We start from the raw sequence: 18673 nt of genomic DNA, 5'->3' as shown, positions 1-18673 counted from the left end.
CAAGTAAACTTCTCTATGACCTACAGTCTACTGTTGTGTGTACTTCATTTGTCATCAGGCAGCATAGAGCCAACATTTTCTTTTCTTCCCCTCTCCCTCTGTGTGCTTCCAGTCTGTATCCGTCTCAACAGGTATGCCTCACTCTGCAGTTACATCGTCCAAATGTGGTAGCTGACAATGTGCTGCGGCTCGGAAAAAAATACAAATTTGACAAGCAGGAGTCAGATTTCTTGCTTTCAGCAGACTCAAAGGAAGCAACAGCTCTTTGGTTGTTTTGTTCAATGAAAAAAGTGTAGTAGTGTCAAATTATCCCAACTTCGGGTGGGACAAATAATATGAGACCTTTTCTAATTTTAAAAACTAAAGCAAAGAAGAAATGAGACGCAGCTTTTTTTTCTTACCTCCACTCTATGGGGAAGTGGCAAAATCCAGAAGACACAAGTTGAACAGGTAGAAGAGGCAGGAAGAGGAAAGACAGATAAAAATGAGGTTTTCTAAGTAATGAAAAACAAGTATTGTGCTTTTGTCTGCAGGTCATAGTGAGCTGTGACTGAGGGGACAGCCGGGTGGAAGCGCAGTGTGTGTGGTCAGGGCACAACAGAAATGTGTGTCTACTGTGGGGGTTTGTTACAGGAACAGCCAAATGGAGCTGACAAAAACAGCTGAACCCACACGAAGTGCAACCAATATCATTAACAGCTAGCACAACAAAACAAGCTGTGACGGTGTCTAAAAAAAGCAGCAAGTTACCATAACTACAAGGTTTTTCTTTTATTTTCCTGCATCATCAAATGAAATGAAAGTCAAAGTTGTACGCTACGTCACCTGCAACAGTGACTCTTGCTGTTGCTTTGACAGTGTTTGCTCCAGCGCTGTGCCTGTTGGAGGCCAGACAGGTATACAGAGCTGGCTTATTCACCGTCACTTTGAGAACAGATAATATCACTTCTCCCACCAAGGTCTCTTCAACTGATGCACCTGAGATCTGGAAAACAAAAAGCACAAAGACAGAAGAAGAAGACGAGACGCTGTCAAATTAAGATTAGTTAATAACTTTTACTTTAAACCAAAAAATTATTAACAGCTCAAAAAGTCTAAGTCCTGTTCAAAATCATGCACCTTTTACCTTCAAGCCATCCAGACTAAACATGTTTGAGTTGATCTGTGGTTGTAGTTTGATCTGACTATTTTAGGCAGTACACATCGGAGGGGAAACAAGTTATTCATCAAAGTATGTTTGACGACACACCGCTACAGATGGTGAAAAAGCACATCAAATATTCTTCCGCCTCTTTACAGCTGAGCACTAAACAACATTTTACTGTTATGACAAGCCAGAGCCCTTGTTTAGTCCTGAATACCTCCTTTTAGATTCAACCAAAGTTTGCAAATCATTATTTACAGACTCCAGCTGTGCATCTTGCATGTTTAGAATTGTTTGTGTTATATGTAAGTGAAGTTAGAATAAGGTCCTACCTGGATTTTAATGCTGACTTTTGGTGGAAGAATTGTTTCATTTGCAGCATGAATGTCTATTAACTTATTTTCAGGGCATTTAATGTTTAAAAAGAAATCTCATATTGACCTACACAGTCTGTAAAAAGAATTGTAAAGTGTATTTGATAACAAAATTATAAAGAAATTATTGCACTTTTGCACAGAATAAAAACAACACTTTATCAAATCCACATATGGACCTGTTAACTACAATAAATAATGATACCTTCTGTAGCGAAGTGGCTAAAACATTAATGGTACCCGCCTTTAATTCCTGAAAATGTTTTCTTTTTTTATACTCATTTGAAATCACCAAGTTAAGAACTTGAATAAATATAAAGACCTAAATAAAGAATTAAATATATAGACTAATTTATTCTGAATTAAATTAACATCTAAAGATTGACTGTACTTGGATATATATATTTTTTTGTTTTGGTAACTAAATGCATTTTATTTATCGTATCACTGTCTGACTTAAAATTAAAATGGTGAATTTAAAGTTATCACAGACGTAAATTTGTGTAAGTTGGATTACATCGTTCTTGTAATAATCATTTTTAGTAACGCATCATATACACTTTAAAAGACTATTTTTCACTTTTATGTTGTGCTACATTTTACAAGAAAATACATTTGCCAATGCCAAACAGCAGTGGAAGACAATCAATCAATCAATCAATCAATCAATCAGAACTTTGCTTCATAAACATATATATATATATATATATATATATATATATATATATATATATATATATATATATATATACACTATTCACAAAAAGTTAGGGATATTCAGCTTTTGGGTGAAATTTCACAACAAGCTTAAAATGCATTCAAACCTGTACAGGTGAACTTAATGTGATCTTCTCTAAGCTTTTAAATGCACATGTCCAACTGTTAAATGTTTCAATAAATTTTGCACAAGTTGCTGTTCTCTAACAAGGAGCTTAACGGCAAAAATCATGGCAGGTGTGTGATCCTTGAATTGACCAATAAATGTCCTGGTTCAATTAGAGCTGGTGTTTAAACAGTTGTCCTCATCATGCTGTTCACATTTTGACATCATGAGACCAAGACGACACCTAACAATGGAACAACAGTCCCTTGCCATTGCGATGCTTCAAACAGGACGTTCTCAGACAGAAGTGGCCACTGAGCTTGGAGTGTCACAGAGTGTCATCAGCAGGTTGCAACAGAGATATCGAGAGACTGGAAGAGTCACAGAAAGGCCTAGAAGTGGACGTCCTTTGGCCACATCCCGTGCTGATGACCGCTACATTGTGAACACTGCCCTGAGAAACCGGATGATGAATGCCACTCAACTCCAGGCACGTTTAAGAGAGGTGAGAGGCACCCAAGTGTCACGTCAGACCATTCGAAACCGTTTCCATCAGCGTGGTCTGCGTGCTAGATGACCTGCACGGGTACCTGACCACACCACCAGGCACAGGCATCATCGTCTTGCATGGGCCAGGGAGCATTTACGCTGGACGAGGAACCAGTGGGCCTCAGTGCTGTTCTCTGATGAAAGTCGATTCACACTGAGCAGAAATGATGGCCGGCAACGATGTTGGAGACGTCAGGGAGAGCGCAATGCATCAGCCACTGTTGTCACCCGGCGAGCTTTTGGTGGTGGCGGTGTTACAGTGTGGGCAGGGGTGTCCACTTGGTACAGAACTGCCCTACACTTTGTGAATGGTACAGTGACAAGCCCATACTACCTGAATAACATCATTAATCCAGTGATTGGGCCCCTACATGAACAGCACAGGCCTAATTTCATCTTCATGGACGACAATGCTCCTGCTCATCGAGGCCGCATCATCAGGGAACGGCTGTTGGAGACTGGTGTACCTCAAATGGAATGGCCTGCACTCTCTCCAGACCTGAATCCCATTGAAAACCTGTGGGATCAGCTGAGCCATCGTGTAGAGGCTCAAAACCCTGCACCCCAGAACCTCAATGACCTGAGGGCTGCCCTTCAAGAAGAGTGGGATGCCATGCCTCAGCAGGCAATAAGTTGCCTTGTGAACAGCATGAGACGTCGTTGTCAAGCTGTAATTGATGCTCAAAGGCACATGACCAGATATTGAGACGTTCACATTTTTTGTTGTGGTGTAACTACCATTGTTGTTACCTTTTGTGTTGAATGAATTTTTTGAGATGAGGAAATCAGTAGTGCATCCTTCTACTTAAATGTCTTACTTTTATGATATTATATCACTGTAGCATGAACATATTGCATTTTCCATAAATTTCACCTGAAAGCCAAATATCCCTAACTTTTTGTGAGTAGTGTATATATATGTATATAAAAAATCATTGAAGCACCTGGATGTTCTCTGATATATACACATTGTAAATGCATTAAGATGAAAATCTGTTTGTAGTTTATAAATTCTCCAGTCATGCTTATATACATGTAGAAATATTATTATAAGTCTCTGTAGTGTGTGTGTGGGCGGTTCAGCCCAGGTGCTGACGTGTAACTATGGCTATATTTGAACTTGTGTTTCACACCGCATGTTTTAGGATGCGCTCACTGTTAATGACCTCAACAAGCTGCCAGATAATCAACTCCCAAAGTCATTTTAATCAGCACACACACACACACACACAGGGTATTTATAAGCATTACAGACCTGTAATCACATTGTAGCTAGCACCCAAAACTATGAAACACATGTAAGCTGACCACAACAGGATTATGTAAAATTTAGACATGAAATCAACATAAATCTGTTTGTCTTTTTCCCTCTAAGATTCTTAATATGATTGTCCTGCTATCTTTTTATGTAACATCATCACACTAATCTATCTTGAATAAATAATTAAAGCTGATAACAGAGTGTATTATTAGTTAAATGCAGGGCAAATCTCTTCTCTCCTCTGTCACCATGATGAAAATTCCTTTGCTGTTTATATCACTGATCCCACAGCCAATCTTTAAACACATTAACTGGCGTGTGTATTTGTGTGCATGTGTAAAGTAAACAGACAGAAACAGCAACAGATAAGACAGTCATTTCTTGTATGTGCTAACACTATAATAGATTCAAGTCGTGTCTGGGTTTCAATGTTTTCCTGTCCACACGGTCAATGCATTTAGTAACTTAATGTTTTTAAGTTATTTATCAAAGTTATCTGTTTAATGCGCTTGTTCTTGCCTTTCCTATCATTCAAACCATTTCACCTCACATTGTGCCCTTGTCTCCACTTCCAGCTTTATTTACATGCCCTAACCTGATGTGTGACATCTGTCATTGTCTGACAGGGTTACTGTATTTTGATTGTTCCCTTCTCTCCATGGTTGATTGTCATATTGCCTCAAGTACTTTTCATTCCATTCATGGGTACCACAGAGATTTTGTTCCATATTGACATGATAGCATTGCACAGTCCCTGCAGCAGCACATGCAAAAAAAACAGTTGGAGATGATTTGAGCTTTGTGACATGGTGCATTATTCTTTAGGAAGGTGTCATCACAACATGCTGAAAAAGTAAATAAATAAATAGGAAAATACTTCACTCTAGTTATAGAGGGACTTTGTCAGCAACAATGCTCAGGTAAGATGTAAGATGGTTGGAGACAAAAATTCCAGTGGCTCAGCAGTTCCTGAAGTACACATACCAGCGTGTCTGCCGCCAACAACCATGCCATATTCTGAGTTACTGCATTCCCCTTTCCTTCCCATTCTGATGCTCAGTTTGAACTTCAGCAAGTCATCTTGACCATGTCTATGCCTAAATACACTGACAGGCTGCCATGTGTTTGCTTGGTTAACTATTTGTGTTGACAAACTTTGAACATGTAAACCGAATAATGCTGTTCTGAAGGTATTGGGAGGCTTCTGTTGCAGCATGCCAGAATCAGGTTAATGTCATGCTTGGGTAGAACTTTATAACAAACTGTTGAGGATCAGAAATTAATTTGAATCAAGCACGTTGTAGCAGGGAAACTTCTAAACAAGGGATTACAGCTCTTGAGGACTTGAGCTGGACATCCCTGGTGTTGATGGATGGGGGTTAGGGTTATGCACAATTCCACTCCTTCAAATCTACTATCCTGCAGTTTTTAGATGCATCCTTCTCCAGCAAACCTTAATTTAATGAATGGCTCATTGCCCGGCCTCTGCAGAGCAGAATGACATACACATGAGGGAATTCAGCCATATTTATTAGGTGTGTTGGAGAAGAGATGGTTCTAAAAATTGGAGGATGTAGGTCTGGAGGACCGGACTTGGGCATCCCTGGTATACTGTATATAGTTGAATTGCACGGATGGCATTTTATGTATTTCTCCTGCTTGACCACTAGATGTCAGCAATTGTTACACAAGGCTGCATCCAGAGGAAATTCACATTTAGTCTTGTGCATTCAAATGTGGATTCTAAGATACTACATAAATATTTGTGAATCTAATGACAAAAATGTGTGTTTCATTTCCCTCTAAATCCACAAAGGACTGAAGGTAGCCGTATTCTATTGTAAGTCTGAAAATCAGAAGGATTTTCTCACTAAGTGTCAAACTATTTTTGGAAATTGATGACGTTATGCTATATTTAGTACAAGCACTGTGCACTTGTAGAGACCCGACAGTGATATCTGTGTAATTATCTGATGACACCAAAAGGGACAGATTTTTCAATGCATTGAAAAGTCATGAAGGATTTTGGGGTTTGTGCTAATGAGGTTCGTTCGGTTGTTCAGGTTGACAATCCAACTTCAGTAAATGATTCGGTTGATTTTTCCTTCTGCTACGAAATTCCAACTTCCAAGGTTAACTGGGATTCAGCAACAAAGCATTGTCAGTGTGGGCATGATGTCCTCTTTAACTCCTCAAAGTTTGGGGCAGTAAATGGGCCAAAAAAAACCAAGATTATTGCACGCTTGGCTTTAGTACATGAGGCAGAACACCATATCATTGTAAAAACCAGCAACCAACCAACCAGTTATAAGCTTGAACTGGTGGCTACCTCGTCAACGTGGGTAGTAACTCGCGCATCTCCCACAGCTTCACTTGCTACTGTCGCTCTATCAGCTACCCGTTATCATTGATAACCATGAATTCTGTGAAGATACAACACATTACTAGATTAAATACATTTATTTTTAGCTATGTAATGACTTTACTATGTGACAGATGTGTTTGAGACTTTTAAAAACTAATGAGCTGATGTCATTATTTTTTTAAATAATAGTTTTCTGGCCATCTCCTCTATAATTGTCTCTGCTTTCCCATGTAAGACTCTACAGCTGACAATGTGTCACAATTTTAGCTACGTGCTAGAATTTGTCTTGTGCTGGCAGTGTTGAGCGGCACATGAGCCAAACAGAAATGTTGTGGAAGAGTTAAGAATATTCCAGCTGAGATCACATGCAGTTCTCTTCCTGGATAGATGGAAGCTGAATGTGGCTTTGAATGTTAATTTGATTATAAAAGTACAGTGGAGAATGTTCAAGTTGGACAATGCAAGCTCAGCTAAGCAATATATTAACAACAAACACATCTGCAGTTGTTATTTAACACATCTACCTTGTATTAACTGTGCTTGGGCATGCATGCACATGCACTAACAATGAATCTAAACACTTACAGTATTTCCATTTTCCAGCCAGGTGATGGTAGGGATTGGATTTCCTGTGACATTGCACTCCAAGGATATCTGGCTACCATACGCTACTCTCTTCTCCTTTGGAACCCGCAGGATTCGTGCTGGAGCTGCGCACATATACAAACCACATGCCGATTTAATAGCAGATGCATGAACCCAGGAATCTCTTACTTTTGAATGATGCTCCAAAGTCCACATGTGTGCACTGATGATGAAATGAGACTGAAATACATACCCTGTACCTCTATGGTGACGGGTTTTGAAAAAGCGAGACCAAAGCTGTTCCTGGCCACACAGCGGTACTGTCCTGCATCCTCCTTCTGTATGTTATGGATTTTCAGTGCCCCATAGTCAAGAATGGTAACACGATCACTGAGCTGAAAGAAATGGGTTAAATATGCCAACAGCTTTACAAACTGGATTAATCTGCACTTCTGGTCAGACAAAAAAAATACTTGATTTTCTTTGCTTATTATTGTTTAATATGTTAAATCACAACAATATTAATGTTGCCATAGATTTAAGATAAGTGATCATTTCTTGAACATTAAATGGAAATACCTTGATTAGCTCATCATCCTTGAGCCAGGTGACTTCTGGTTTGGGGTTGCCCAGGGTGACACAGGGCAGCACGGCTTTAGATTCTATCAGAAGGGTTACGTTTGTGGGATGCCGTTTGATTTGTGGCTCTGAAACAAAGACAGACAATATTACATAAATTACATAAATATTATGTATTACATAAATTATAGCATCTTAAAATCTTTATAGTGATGCTCATAATTAAACTTAACACAGAGTACTATGTCAGCAATGTTTCAATTAAAACTGTCAAACCCTTCATCCATGGAGTAAAACATACTCATTTTTAGTTGAAGTGCTCCACAGCTCTTTGCTGGCTCCCCAATGCCATTGCTGGCAAGACAGCAGTACTCTCCATTGTCAGACTCTCTGACATGAGGGATGATCAGCATCTGACCCTGCTCTCTGGTCAGGTACCTGGTATCATAATACCTGTTGGGCCAATAAAAGAGGTGCTTTCAAATGTCAACAATTTTATGGCCAAGATTAACAGCTAACATGACATCTAACTTATTTATCGACGTAAATGAGCCCTTAAAACCCAACAGTAACATTGTGTTAGCTAACATTAGGTTTTGTCAAGCAGCTAAATCCCTGAGTTTACTTGGATTTCTTCCCAATCTTGGTCCTCAAGTACTACTGCCCTGCAGGTTTTAGATGTAACCCTGATTTAACACACCTGAATTAAATAAAGGAATCATAAACAGGCTTGCAAAGAATTTAATGAGGAAGTTCATCAATTGGAATCAGGTATGTTGGAGCAGGAACACATCTCAGATATGCAGTGACTTACAATGTCCTGTAATGAGCACATCCACCTTGCATTCACCAGCTACTGCTGTTTTTTGGTGTTGTGCTTGATAATCATAGCCAATTGCTGACTGGAAAAGCACTAAGCCAGGGGTGTCAAACTCCAGTCCTTGAGGGCCAGAATCTGGCAGATTTTTGTTGTTTCCCTGCACCAACACACCTGGTTCAAATCAAATGGATCCAACAGCTTCTTGTCAACCTCTAATCGGGTGTGTTGGAACATGGAGACAACAAAAACCTGCAGGATACTGGCTCTTTAGTACTGGAGTTTGACACCTATGCATTAATTGCACAAAAACTCAAAGTTTTTGTCATTTGGCATCGAATGGCTGGAAAATGACACACAGGGTGTAAAGTCAAGAAATTCCAGCTTACATGATGGGATGGTTGTTCTTGGTCCAGGTGATGTGAGCAGAGGGGCGTGAGTCTACCTCACAGATGAAGGTGGCATTGTGATCCAGCAGTACATCCAGTGTCTCTAATAACGTTATAATACGAGGTGCTGTAAGATGAACACACAGGAAACAATATTACAAAATATTTAAACCTTAAAGGAATTTCCATTTGTTCTGTAAATAAATCGGCTTTGGCCTGAAAAGGTCACTGAACTGACTTGCTGTTATGCACGAATGCTCAGAGAGGAGCGTTTACCACCATTCTTGGAAATGGAAACAGCTGAATCTTTTTAACCAAAACATTTGACATGTTCAGCATTCCTGTTTTTGACACTACCATCTGTTTCTGTTTCGAGCAGTAGTAGTGCTTTCTTCTTCTTCTTCTTCTTCTTCTTCTGCTTGTTGTTGTTGTTGTTGTTGTTAATAATGATAATAATAACAATATTAATTCCCAAGAAGTTCAGCAAGACCATTATTTTGATTTAATGTTCATTGACCTCAGTGAACATATTGTTCTCCCCATCTCCTTTCAGAGGATTGCTTTTCCTAAAGTAGAGGAGATGAATTACCATCTGTCCACAAAAGTATGTATCAAAATAATCAAAATGTGTGTTATTGTCACATAAATAAACAGAAAATAAATAGGTACTCTCTATTTTTCTCAACTCTGTAAACAATTCAGTGTTCATAGGGAAGTCTAACAGTTGTAAAAACAAAGAAGAGACACTGTATAAAAGAAAAGGATTGCTGTACCAAGGGTGAGGAAGGTTCAGATCAGCGACATGCAGGGTTTCTTTAAACTCTGTATGAACCAAGAGGAAGAAGCAAAACCAAAAACAGAGAAGAAATGGAGAGAAGAGAGGAAGGGAGGAGAGTTGAAAAGGGAAAAGGAGGGAAATAAAGGCAAAGATAGGGAAGGACCAGGTTTTAAAGGACACTGTGCCTGTGTTGTGTCTTGTGAATCATATATTTCACAATAACCAAACTGGATCAGCCAGCTGCTTTCACATTTATGCTCCAGTTGGAGTTCTGATGGTTGATGGGGAGGAAAAAGCTGCTTTAAATTATAACTCCAGTGTAACCGTGAAGCTCATAGTTTTATATGTATGTGTCTTCTTTGGGAACACTTATGGTGGCTATGTTTTATAAAACCTTTCCACATGGATTCCCATGTTATTTCACACAGATGTTCAGGGTCCAAACAGGATGAAAAAGGGAAGGGGAAGTTTGAACTGACTGGTCATGGTCTACCTAACAGTTTCACCTTGCCTACTGCATTGGGATTTTTACATTTGCTCAGGTTGGTTTTAAGCCACCTTTTCTTTTTATTTTGTCAGCCAGTCTGTGACACACTGCTAAACAAAACATAATGAGATCCACAAAAGCAATGTGACACAATATAAAGATGGTGCAGAAAAGAAAAAAAGTTTGACGCAGGTGCGTCAAATTTGCCCAGAAACGTTTTTGTGCTTCTTCTGTCAGGGTGGGCGTACAGGGTCCATGAGGTGACAGACTGCACAGATGAGCACATTTGGCATTGCCAAACAGAACAGCCACAAGAGCCAACAGAGTGACTGACTGTACAACAGCCTAAAAGCGCAAAGATAGGACCAGGGTCACAAGGTAAGGCTGATGAAGACAATAGAACTTGCTTGGCTTGGTCGGTTTATGGCAATATTGAGTTACTCAGTTAATTTGCCAATTCATGAAGTCCACCACCAACAAGTGTTACAAAACCTTGCTGTGTTATTGTAAATATGTCTAACTCGGATATAATTGAAACATGAATCAATAATACATGTAAGTGTAATTATTATAGTAGTATGTTTTAGAATTACCTTTTGATTTGATTTAATCTCACCCCTCCTGGGGTGTAGAACGCCCTGCTTTCCCTAATGTGTTCAAAATGCAAGTGTTACGTCTGAACGGATGGCAAAGATCTGAGGCAACATGACTCATCCCGTCCACATGAGAGCCTCGCCAGACCTGACCTTGCAGGAGCTCCATGTTTAGAAAATGTTCCTGCATGTTTGGAAACTAGAGCTGATACAGTGTTGTTTAGACCAGAGGAGCTGACTGACTGTGCTCATATTTAGGCATCGCTCAATGTGACTAGACAGTCTATGATGTTACATAAACCCAGTTAATCCTGTGAAATGGTCTTTCATCATCACTAGCTTGAATTATTTTCAGTGTTACTGAGTCCATTTCATAGTAAGACACTATGAATATGTGTATGTAAGTTTGCAAATGGAATTGTAAACATCTGCCATTATGAAACGTTCAGATACTGACATATGCCACAGATCCAGAGATCTTTTTCCCCCAGTTACAAACTGTAGACCACTAAATAAATGCTGAAAGGTAAAAGTGAATAAGAAAGCACTTTATTTTTCAGTAATTATACCACATCAGGAAATAACTAATAATGATATGGAATTAACCATACCTAATAAATACCTTACTTAAACAACACATCAGATGTCTCATAAGAATATTCCAATGTACTTAATTAACTAACCTTCAGTAAGTCTGAGAGTCACTATAAAAGCAGAAAGTTTATCTGTTTGATCTGTAGCATTTAGCTGTTTTAACACCTGCCAAGAGAAAAGACATCAGCAATGCTCCTACATAAATAGTTGTAACTCTCCAGATATGGAAGTTCAAGATAGGACTAATAAATCCTCAGAGAAGCTGCAGAAAACCCAAAAGTTACAGTCCATAACAGTATTATATGAACAAGATTAAAAAACTATGATTTGCTTGGGAGGGCTGACTGGAAAAAGACTCTTTTCTCTACAAAGAATATGGAGGCAAAATTTAGGTTTGCAAAACTGCATCTGAATGAATAAGAAGACTCCTGGACAGATATGCTGCAGGGGAGATGCTTGGTCAGACTCACGGTGCCACATGAGCATTAGGGCGTCGACAATATGCTTTGGTCCTGATTCAAATCAATTCCAATTTCTTTGGTGCCAATTTGATTTAAAATGCAATTCTCATGATTCCTCAATATTGCTGATTTTTGTAGACTTAAAAACATTTTTAAAAAATGTAACTTTTATTAACAAAACTTTTATTGATAGTCTTTTTACATGATTTCAATTAGGAAAAAAACAACACAGTAGCCAGATCATCATTCAATGCTATAATGTCCCAGAAGACAAGTAAAAAGATCAATAAAAATAATAAAAATGAAAAAAAAATATATATATATATATTATTTTTATTTATTTGAAAAAAAAATTGATTTTAAAATTGTGAAGCAAAAAAATCCCTTTATTCAATTTTTTCATTCAATTAGCATTTGATTAGCACTGCAGCATAAATACATACACACTGTAAAGCATGGAGGCGGAGAGCTGATGGTTTGGGCTTGTTTTCCTGCCACAAGACCTGGATACCTTGTGTTGATCATTCACTCTTTAATCTGCCAACACACTCTGGAGATAAATGGGAGGCCACCTGTCTAACAGCAGCTTGGCTAAAATTGCCCTCAACTCCATAGCTCAACCTGGCTGAAATATCCTGGTGAGCTTTAAGAGAATTGTGCATGAACAGCAGCCTTAGTAAACAGAAGTAAACTTTGTTAATGAGAGCGAGGCTAAATCCCTTCTGAACAATGTGAAAAGACTAATACATGTGGCTGTAGCACCTGCTGTGCTAAAACCTTCGGAATAAGGGAGTAAACTTGTCGCTGCTTCTACATTTGTTCTTAGTTTCTATTGTGTATGTTTCCACTTTTATGTGCATCTTTTTTACATACCCTTTTATCTTTTATCTCCCCCAGCATCCAGTAAGTCTCCCTCAACCTTTCCAGACTGACATTCTTTCCCATAAAAGCTGCCTTTTATTTCTGAGCCTGTAATTTATAACTTTTGGTTCCTCTGGCGTTTGCTTTGATCTGTAGTTTATCCTCCAGGTTGTTTTGTTATTTTCTTTCCTATACTGAGAAGGAAACTGTAAACAGTATCCCATGTCTCTTGCTTTCTCTCTTGCACATTGTGATGCTATTGTGCGTAGCAGATACAGCTTTTTGACTTCAGTTGAGGTCAAATAAGGACAAACACAAAAATAGTATTGTTCTCATGGCATGCCTGGAGATCAGATGTCTGCAAAGGAGTTTTTTTATACTTCATGCACATTTTTTTAATCATTCTGATCCAAATTTCAGCATGGACTGTTCCATTGATCCTACTGGTTTATAATTTACAGTAATAACTAGCTTGCAACATCAGCAACTAAATATCTATGTACAAATCTTTATTATTCTAAGCAATTTAATGGTTTAACTATAATCTATTTACTTTCTTTTCACAGCTTGTCTCACCTACAGGACTCCTGCTACTCAGAGATTAACTCTTTATATAACTTGTAATTAACAGGACATGTTAAAAACTAAATCTTTTGCGTCACCTACTTCAGCTTTGATCCGCTGATCAATATTTCAAAACTGAAGAAAGATACTGTAAGTAAAGATATAACATATCTTTTTGCACCTGTTAGCAGGGGGTGTACCTAAATCTAAATGTCCAAAGTGCTCCACTGTTGGAATTCAGTAACATGTCGGCTATTGGTTCTGCATTGGAGGGTCCATGTAACCTTATCATAACAGATGTTCATGAATATTAAAACATGCATTTTTACAGCACTACTTATGTTTATTTACATCTATAACCCCAACAGTTCACCAGTAAGTGTGAAGCACAAAATGAAATGTATTGGATGGAACTGATTCCTGTGGTTTTGTCAGCATTTAAAAAACAGTTTTCTCTTCATAAGTGGACAATTTGGCAGTGAGTATTGGTGTTAGACGGTGTTTCTCATTCCTGGTCTGCCGGGACCTTCATGTTGTAGTTCTTTCCAACTCCAGCACACCTGATTAATCCATCCATTAATTGAACTGATTTTCAAGTTCTTTGGAAGCTGGCTAATGAGCTATTTATTTGAGTTGGGTCTGTTAAAGTATGGACATCTCCAAAACATTCATGGCTGTGTCAACGGAGACCTGGACTGAGAAACACTGGTGTAAGACAAGGATGAAGAATTCCAGTCCTCAAAGGATTCTACCGTCCAGGTTTTAGATTCTTCCTTGTTTCAACATATCTGAATCACAGGAACTGAGTCTCCCCAACAGCTCTACCTGTTAATGATCCACATTTGATTGATGTGAATCCTGCAGGACAAAGACCCTAGAGCAGGGGTGTCCAGCTCCAGTCCTCAAGGGTCAGAATCCTGCTGGTTTTCCATGTATCCGTGCTCCAGCACAGACAACTCAAACTAAACAGTTATTGTTCAGAACCATATACTGGATTTATTTAATGTAAGCCAGGTGTGTTGGAGGAGGGTTACATCAAATACATGCAGGACAGTGGCCTTCGAAGACCAACTGTAGACAATCTTGACCAAGAGCAAGGATCCCCAACCTTGGTCCTCAAGGGCCGGTGTCCTGCAGCTTTTCCAAGTGTTCCTGCTGAAACACACCTGACTCAGACAAGCTCTGCACGTGTCTGCTAAATACACATTTATTTGAATCAGGTGTGTTGCAGCTGGGACACTTGGAAAACCTGCAAGACACTGGTCCTCACTGACCAGGATTGGGGATCCCTGCCCTAGAGGACTCAAACTGGACATACATAGTGTAGGATCTTACAGGTCAAAGAAAATAAAATTACATCATGTAGTAAAATTTGGTACTTTGACATTATGGTACAGCAACAGCATGGATCAATACTGAACCCAAGTAACAGGAAACAGGTCTGTGAAAGAGCATCTTGTTTAATTATTTACAGTCTGGGTGACACATTTTGGTTAGGTGGACAGTTAAAAAAACAATTTTTTCCTTCGTTTGGTTTGCTTTCACACTGCACTTTACTGAAGAAGACCAAACCACATGAACATCAAGACCTGCTTGCTGAAACAACCGCTGAACAACGATAAACAAGAAAATTTACCAGAATTGAAATTGTCTCGATCACCACAAGTAAAAAAATGGAACAATTAACAGATCTATGCAGTCTGGTTTTGTTTTTACTTTGTTGTCCAGAGCTAATGTTGGTTTACCGGTATGAGGACCAGGAGAGGCAGCAAGGTATCCTCTATGTTGCCCTGGACATAATCCGTTTATGTTCACACTGCAAGCTAACTGTTCTATGGTTCACTTGCAACTGAACTGAGGCCTATGAATTTCAAGTAGACCAGATTTTTCTGTTTTGTTTTGCACCCGAGTTTAAACATATGTTCAAGATGCTCCAAACAGACATAGTAGCCATGGAAGCTAACCAATGTTTATTTTAAAAGGACCGACTGGCACCAGTGTGAATTCACAAAGTCATAAATTACACTTTATGAAAGGCCAAATCGCCCTGCGATGGACTGGCGATCTGTCCAGGGTGTACCCTGCCTCTCACCTGAAGGCTGTTGGGATAGGCTCCAGCTCTCCCGCAACCCTTGATTGGATTAAGCGGTTTCAGGAAATGAGTGAATAAATGACTGAAAAGGCCAAATCTTCCTTATGTTGGGCCACATCATTTCACCTTTCTATTACAAATTGGAGATACAAATGTTGAAAATATCAAAATAGGGTAACACTTTACAATAATGGTACAAATCATATACTTAAGTAATGTGTAGCTGATGATGAACTAACACATTTATTAATAAAGACTTTATCATGAATTCCTTTTTTCTCACCATGAACTAATGACAATCTCAATCTTAATTCATGTGTTCACTTGATCCGTAATTGATCATCAATTAATGAACATTAGTTCACTGTTAATTCATCAATATGTTGACATATTTGCCAGTTTAAATAGAAACATATTATTTAATTCCCTGCTACTGATTTTCTTTTCATTTTTATTTATGCAAGACACACTCAAAAAAGTTCATTTGGGTGAACATGGATGTAAAAGCACTTTGAGTGACTAAGGTTGATTGTAGGTTGTTTTTTTTTTTTTGTTTGGTTGTCTGTTTTGTTGAATCTAAAGCAGCTATGTATTTGATATAAAGCATTTCTATACATACCAGTGTCATATTTTTGTTAAATGTACTGCATTAATACAGTCATTTTAAAACCCTAATAATCACTTCAAGCGCTTTTACATATCCATGTTCACCCAAATGAACTTCTTTGAGTCTGTCTTGCTTTAAATAAAAATAAAAATAAAAATAGCAAGGAATTAAATGATATATTTTTCTCTAAACCAGCAAATTTGTTGATATATTGATGAATTTGCAGTGAACTAATATTCATCAAATTATGATCAATTAGGGGTCAAGTAATCACTTGAATCAACATTGAGATCATCATTAGTTCATGATGAGAAACAGGAATTCATAATAAAGTCTTCATAAATTAATGCATTAGTTCATCATGAGTAACGTATTATTTAACTATATGATTTGTACCGTTATTTTAAAGTGTTATCCAAAATAGCTCAAAATTATTGATTAAAGATTGAATTACCTCCCAGCCCTTGTTTGCATGTTTGACACTGGACCTGCTCAGCAAATTACTACAAAAATAACCTGTAGAATGCAGTATATCCTTCTACTTTGATGTATTAGGGCAAGAAACAAACAAAGATGATGGATTTCCCTGTGTATGATGACAATGATGGTTCAGAAGGAAAACAACACCAACATGAAAGTCATTTCAACTTCTGACAAGCTTTTCAGAGGGCAAATTAACATTTAAACTTTTTTCATAGCCAGTCTGTAGTATCAGTGCTTACTAAACATTTATGTCTGAGATTTCTCTGCAAGCTCAACGGGCTGTTTGTGTCAGTAAAATCATGTTACTGCATTTGATACGGTTCTCATATCACATGTCCTGATCCACAGGAAGAGGCTCCAACACACGTTAGCTAACTGCATGGCTGCAAACTTGATCATATTAAACGTGGCATATTAGAAAGGGAAATGAAGCCTCGCTCCATCACACGGTGCTGAGAGGATATGCCAGACTGTAGGAAGGATATAGATTTAGTCAGATTTACACTAAGTTGGCCCATAAACACCTTCTTCTTTTCCCTGCAGGGTGTGCAGTGGAAAACAGGTGATCATACTGCTGCTCATGTTGGGTCAAGCTGAGCTGCTTTCTTTGTGGTGAGGACACAAAGTAACATCCAGTTATTAGCACAAACAATCCTTATTGAGCCATTTTTTCTCTTGATCTTTGGCCTGACCTTCAGATTTCTGTTTCCATTTTGCTCTATTATCATCAAGAAGATCTTAAATGTTTAACCACAATCTCACTTACCTCTCTGTACGCTGTAAGATGAGGTCACCAAACTGAGCAGGAAGACCATAATGAGTTCCACAGTCTTCATTCTGGCTCCAGAATGACCAGTCTGAACAAAACCTTTCTTGTGGTTAGATCCCCATAGCAGGTAATGAGATGTTTGTGTGCTTCCTCACTGTATGCGTCTGCGTGTGTCACAGCCAGAGACAGCCATGAGCTCTGCATGCTCAACACAAACCAGCTCAGTCACTGTGTGTATGTGTGTTTAAACTTTGTGACAGACAGGGGCAGCTGCTTGCTGTCCTCATGTACAGTCACTCAGGTTTTGCAGCTCTGCTCTAAGCTCCGAAGGCTCCAGTGTTGGAGAGTCATCACCAACAAGACCAACTGTTTAACCATTAAACAAGTGACGTTCAGTTATTTAGGGTTCAGACTTAGGTAGAAGTCACATTTATATCTGTGGGAACAGAACTAAAATAGAGGGATTAAATCACAGAAATAATTTTGTTTTATTGTTATCTAAGATGCAAATTGACTGGAACAGTTTGTGTTAAGTAAAGAAGTTCCCATTGAACTGCAAAGACATAATATGACATGAACCATTTGCACATTTTGCATATTTACATTCACATATTACTCATCTTGTTGTTTAACATTCTGACACATGCACACACACACGTACACACAGATAGTCACAATCCAGGAGGCAGCCTTTGTGTCCACCTGTCCCCCGCTGGCCTGTATGTCCCGTTTTATTTTAGGAAAGGAATGGCATTTCAGTTCATTTGCCCCTTATCCATTCTGCTCTGGATGGATTCAAGCATTGTGCTCATCGACAGGAACGCCTCAGACTCCAAGTCAGACGTCAGTTTTGTTTTTAACTAGATTTAACCATTGAGATAAGTGCTAAAGGGATGTTTCTGTGCTCGAGTTTGTTGTTTGCATTGTATGTACGAAACAATGGTGGAAGTTGTGTCTGTGTAATTCTTGGAAAAAACGATGTTATCAGTGGCTTCTTCATTTATTTGTGTTTTCGTTTAATTCTTGCAGCATGCTAGCACTTCAGAGGTCAGCACAAAGGCAGATGTCCCTCATGTCCGGATGTGTGCTTTTCATTTGTGCTCAAATGCTTAACACGTTTGAGTACCATCTGCTCCCAACCCAGAGTAAGGGATAACATTACCAATGTGCTTATCTATACATACAGCAGCTCACACCACTAGGTGATGCTGCGCAAAGGGTAATATGGCACTTCTGTTTGCCACTGGTAACACATCACTGGCTTATATGAAATACATAAAGTGTGACAGCAACAGGAAATAAACTGTGGAAAAGAAGAAAAGCATTCCACTATGAAACCATTCCTGTGCCGGGAACCTCTGACTCGGGAGTGCAGCGTCATTCTGGAGAATATCTGTACTGATCCTCTGCCTCCCTCTGCTGACAGAAACACAACAGCAAATCCATGCAAAAAACATTGTCCAGCACATTTAAATTGTTTGCATTTTGGGGGACTGTG

General features: G+C 38.8%; 1 protein-coding gene across 1 annotated transcript in view; it reads right to left on the bottom strand.

Moving 5' to 3' along the window:
• musk (muscle, skeletal, receptor tyrosine kinase) overlaps positions 1-17371 on the bottom strand; it is a 35205-nt gene extending 17834 nt beyond the window's left edge. Inside the window, exons 1-7 of the mRNA XM_079256616.1 lie at positions 17173-17371; positions 8887-9013; positions 7982-8133; positions 7681-7808; positions 7355-7496; positions 7102-7226; positions 816-985 (exon numbers count right to left, since the gene is read on the bottom strand). Coding sequence (XP_079112742.1) covers positions 816-985; positions 7102-7226; positions 7355-7496; positions 7681-7808; positions 7982-8133; positions 8887-9013; positions 17173-17242 — 914 coding nt within the window. The 5' untranslated portion in view covers positions 17243-17371. The remainder of the gene's footprint in view (positions 1-815; positions 986-7101; positions 7227-7354; positions 7497-7680; positions 7809-7981; positions 8134-8886; positions 9014-17172) is intronic.
• Between the last annotated feature and the right edge of the window lie 1302 nt (positions 17372-18673).

This window comes from Telmatherina bonti (assembly GCF_933228915.1).
Source record: "Telmatherina bonti genome assembly, chromosome: 17".
Classification (NCBI taxonomy): Eukaryota; Metazoa; Chordata; class Actinopteri; order Atheriniformes; family Telmatherinidae; genus Telmatherina; species Telmatherina bonti.
This window is presented reverse-complemented; position numbering and strand designations above follow the sequence as displayed.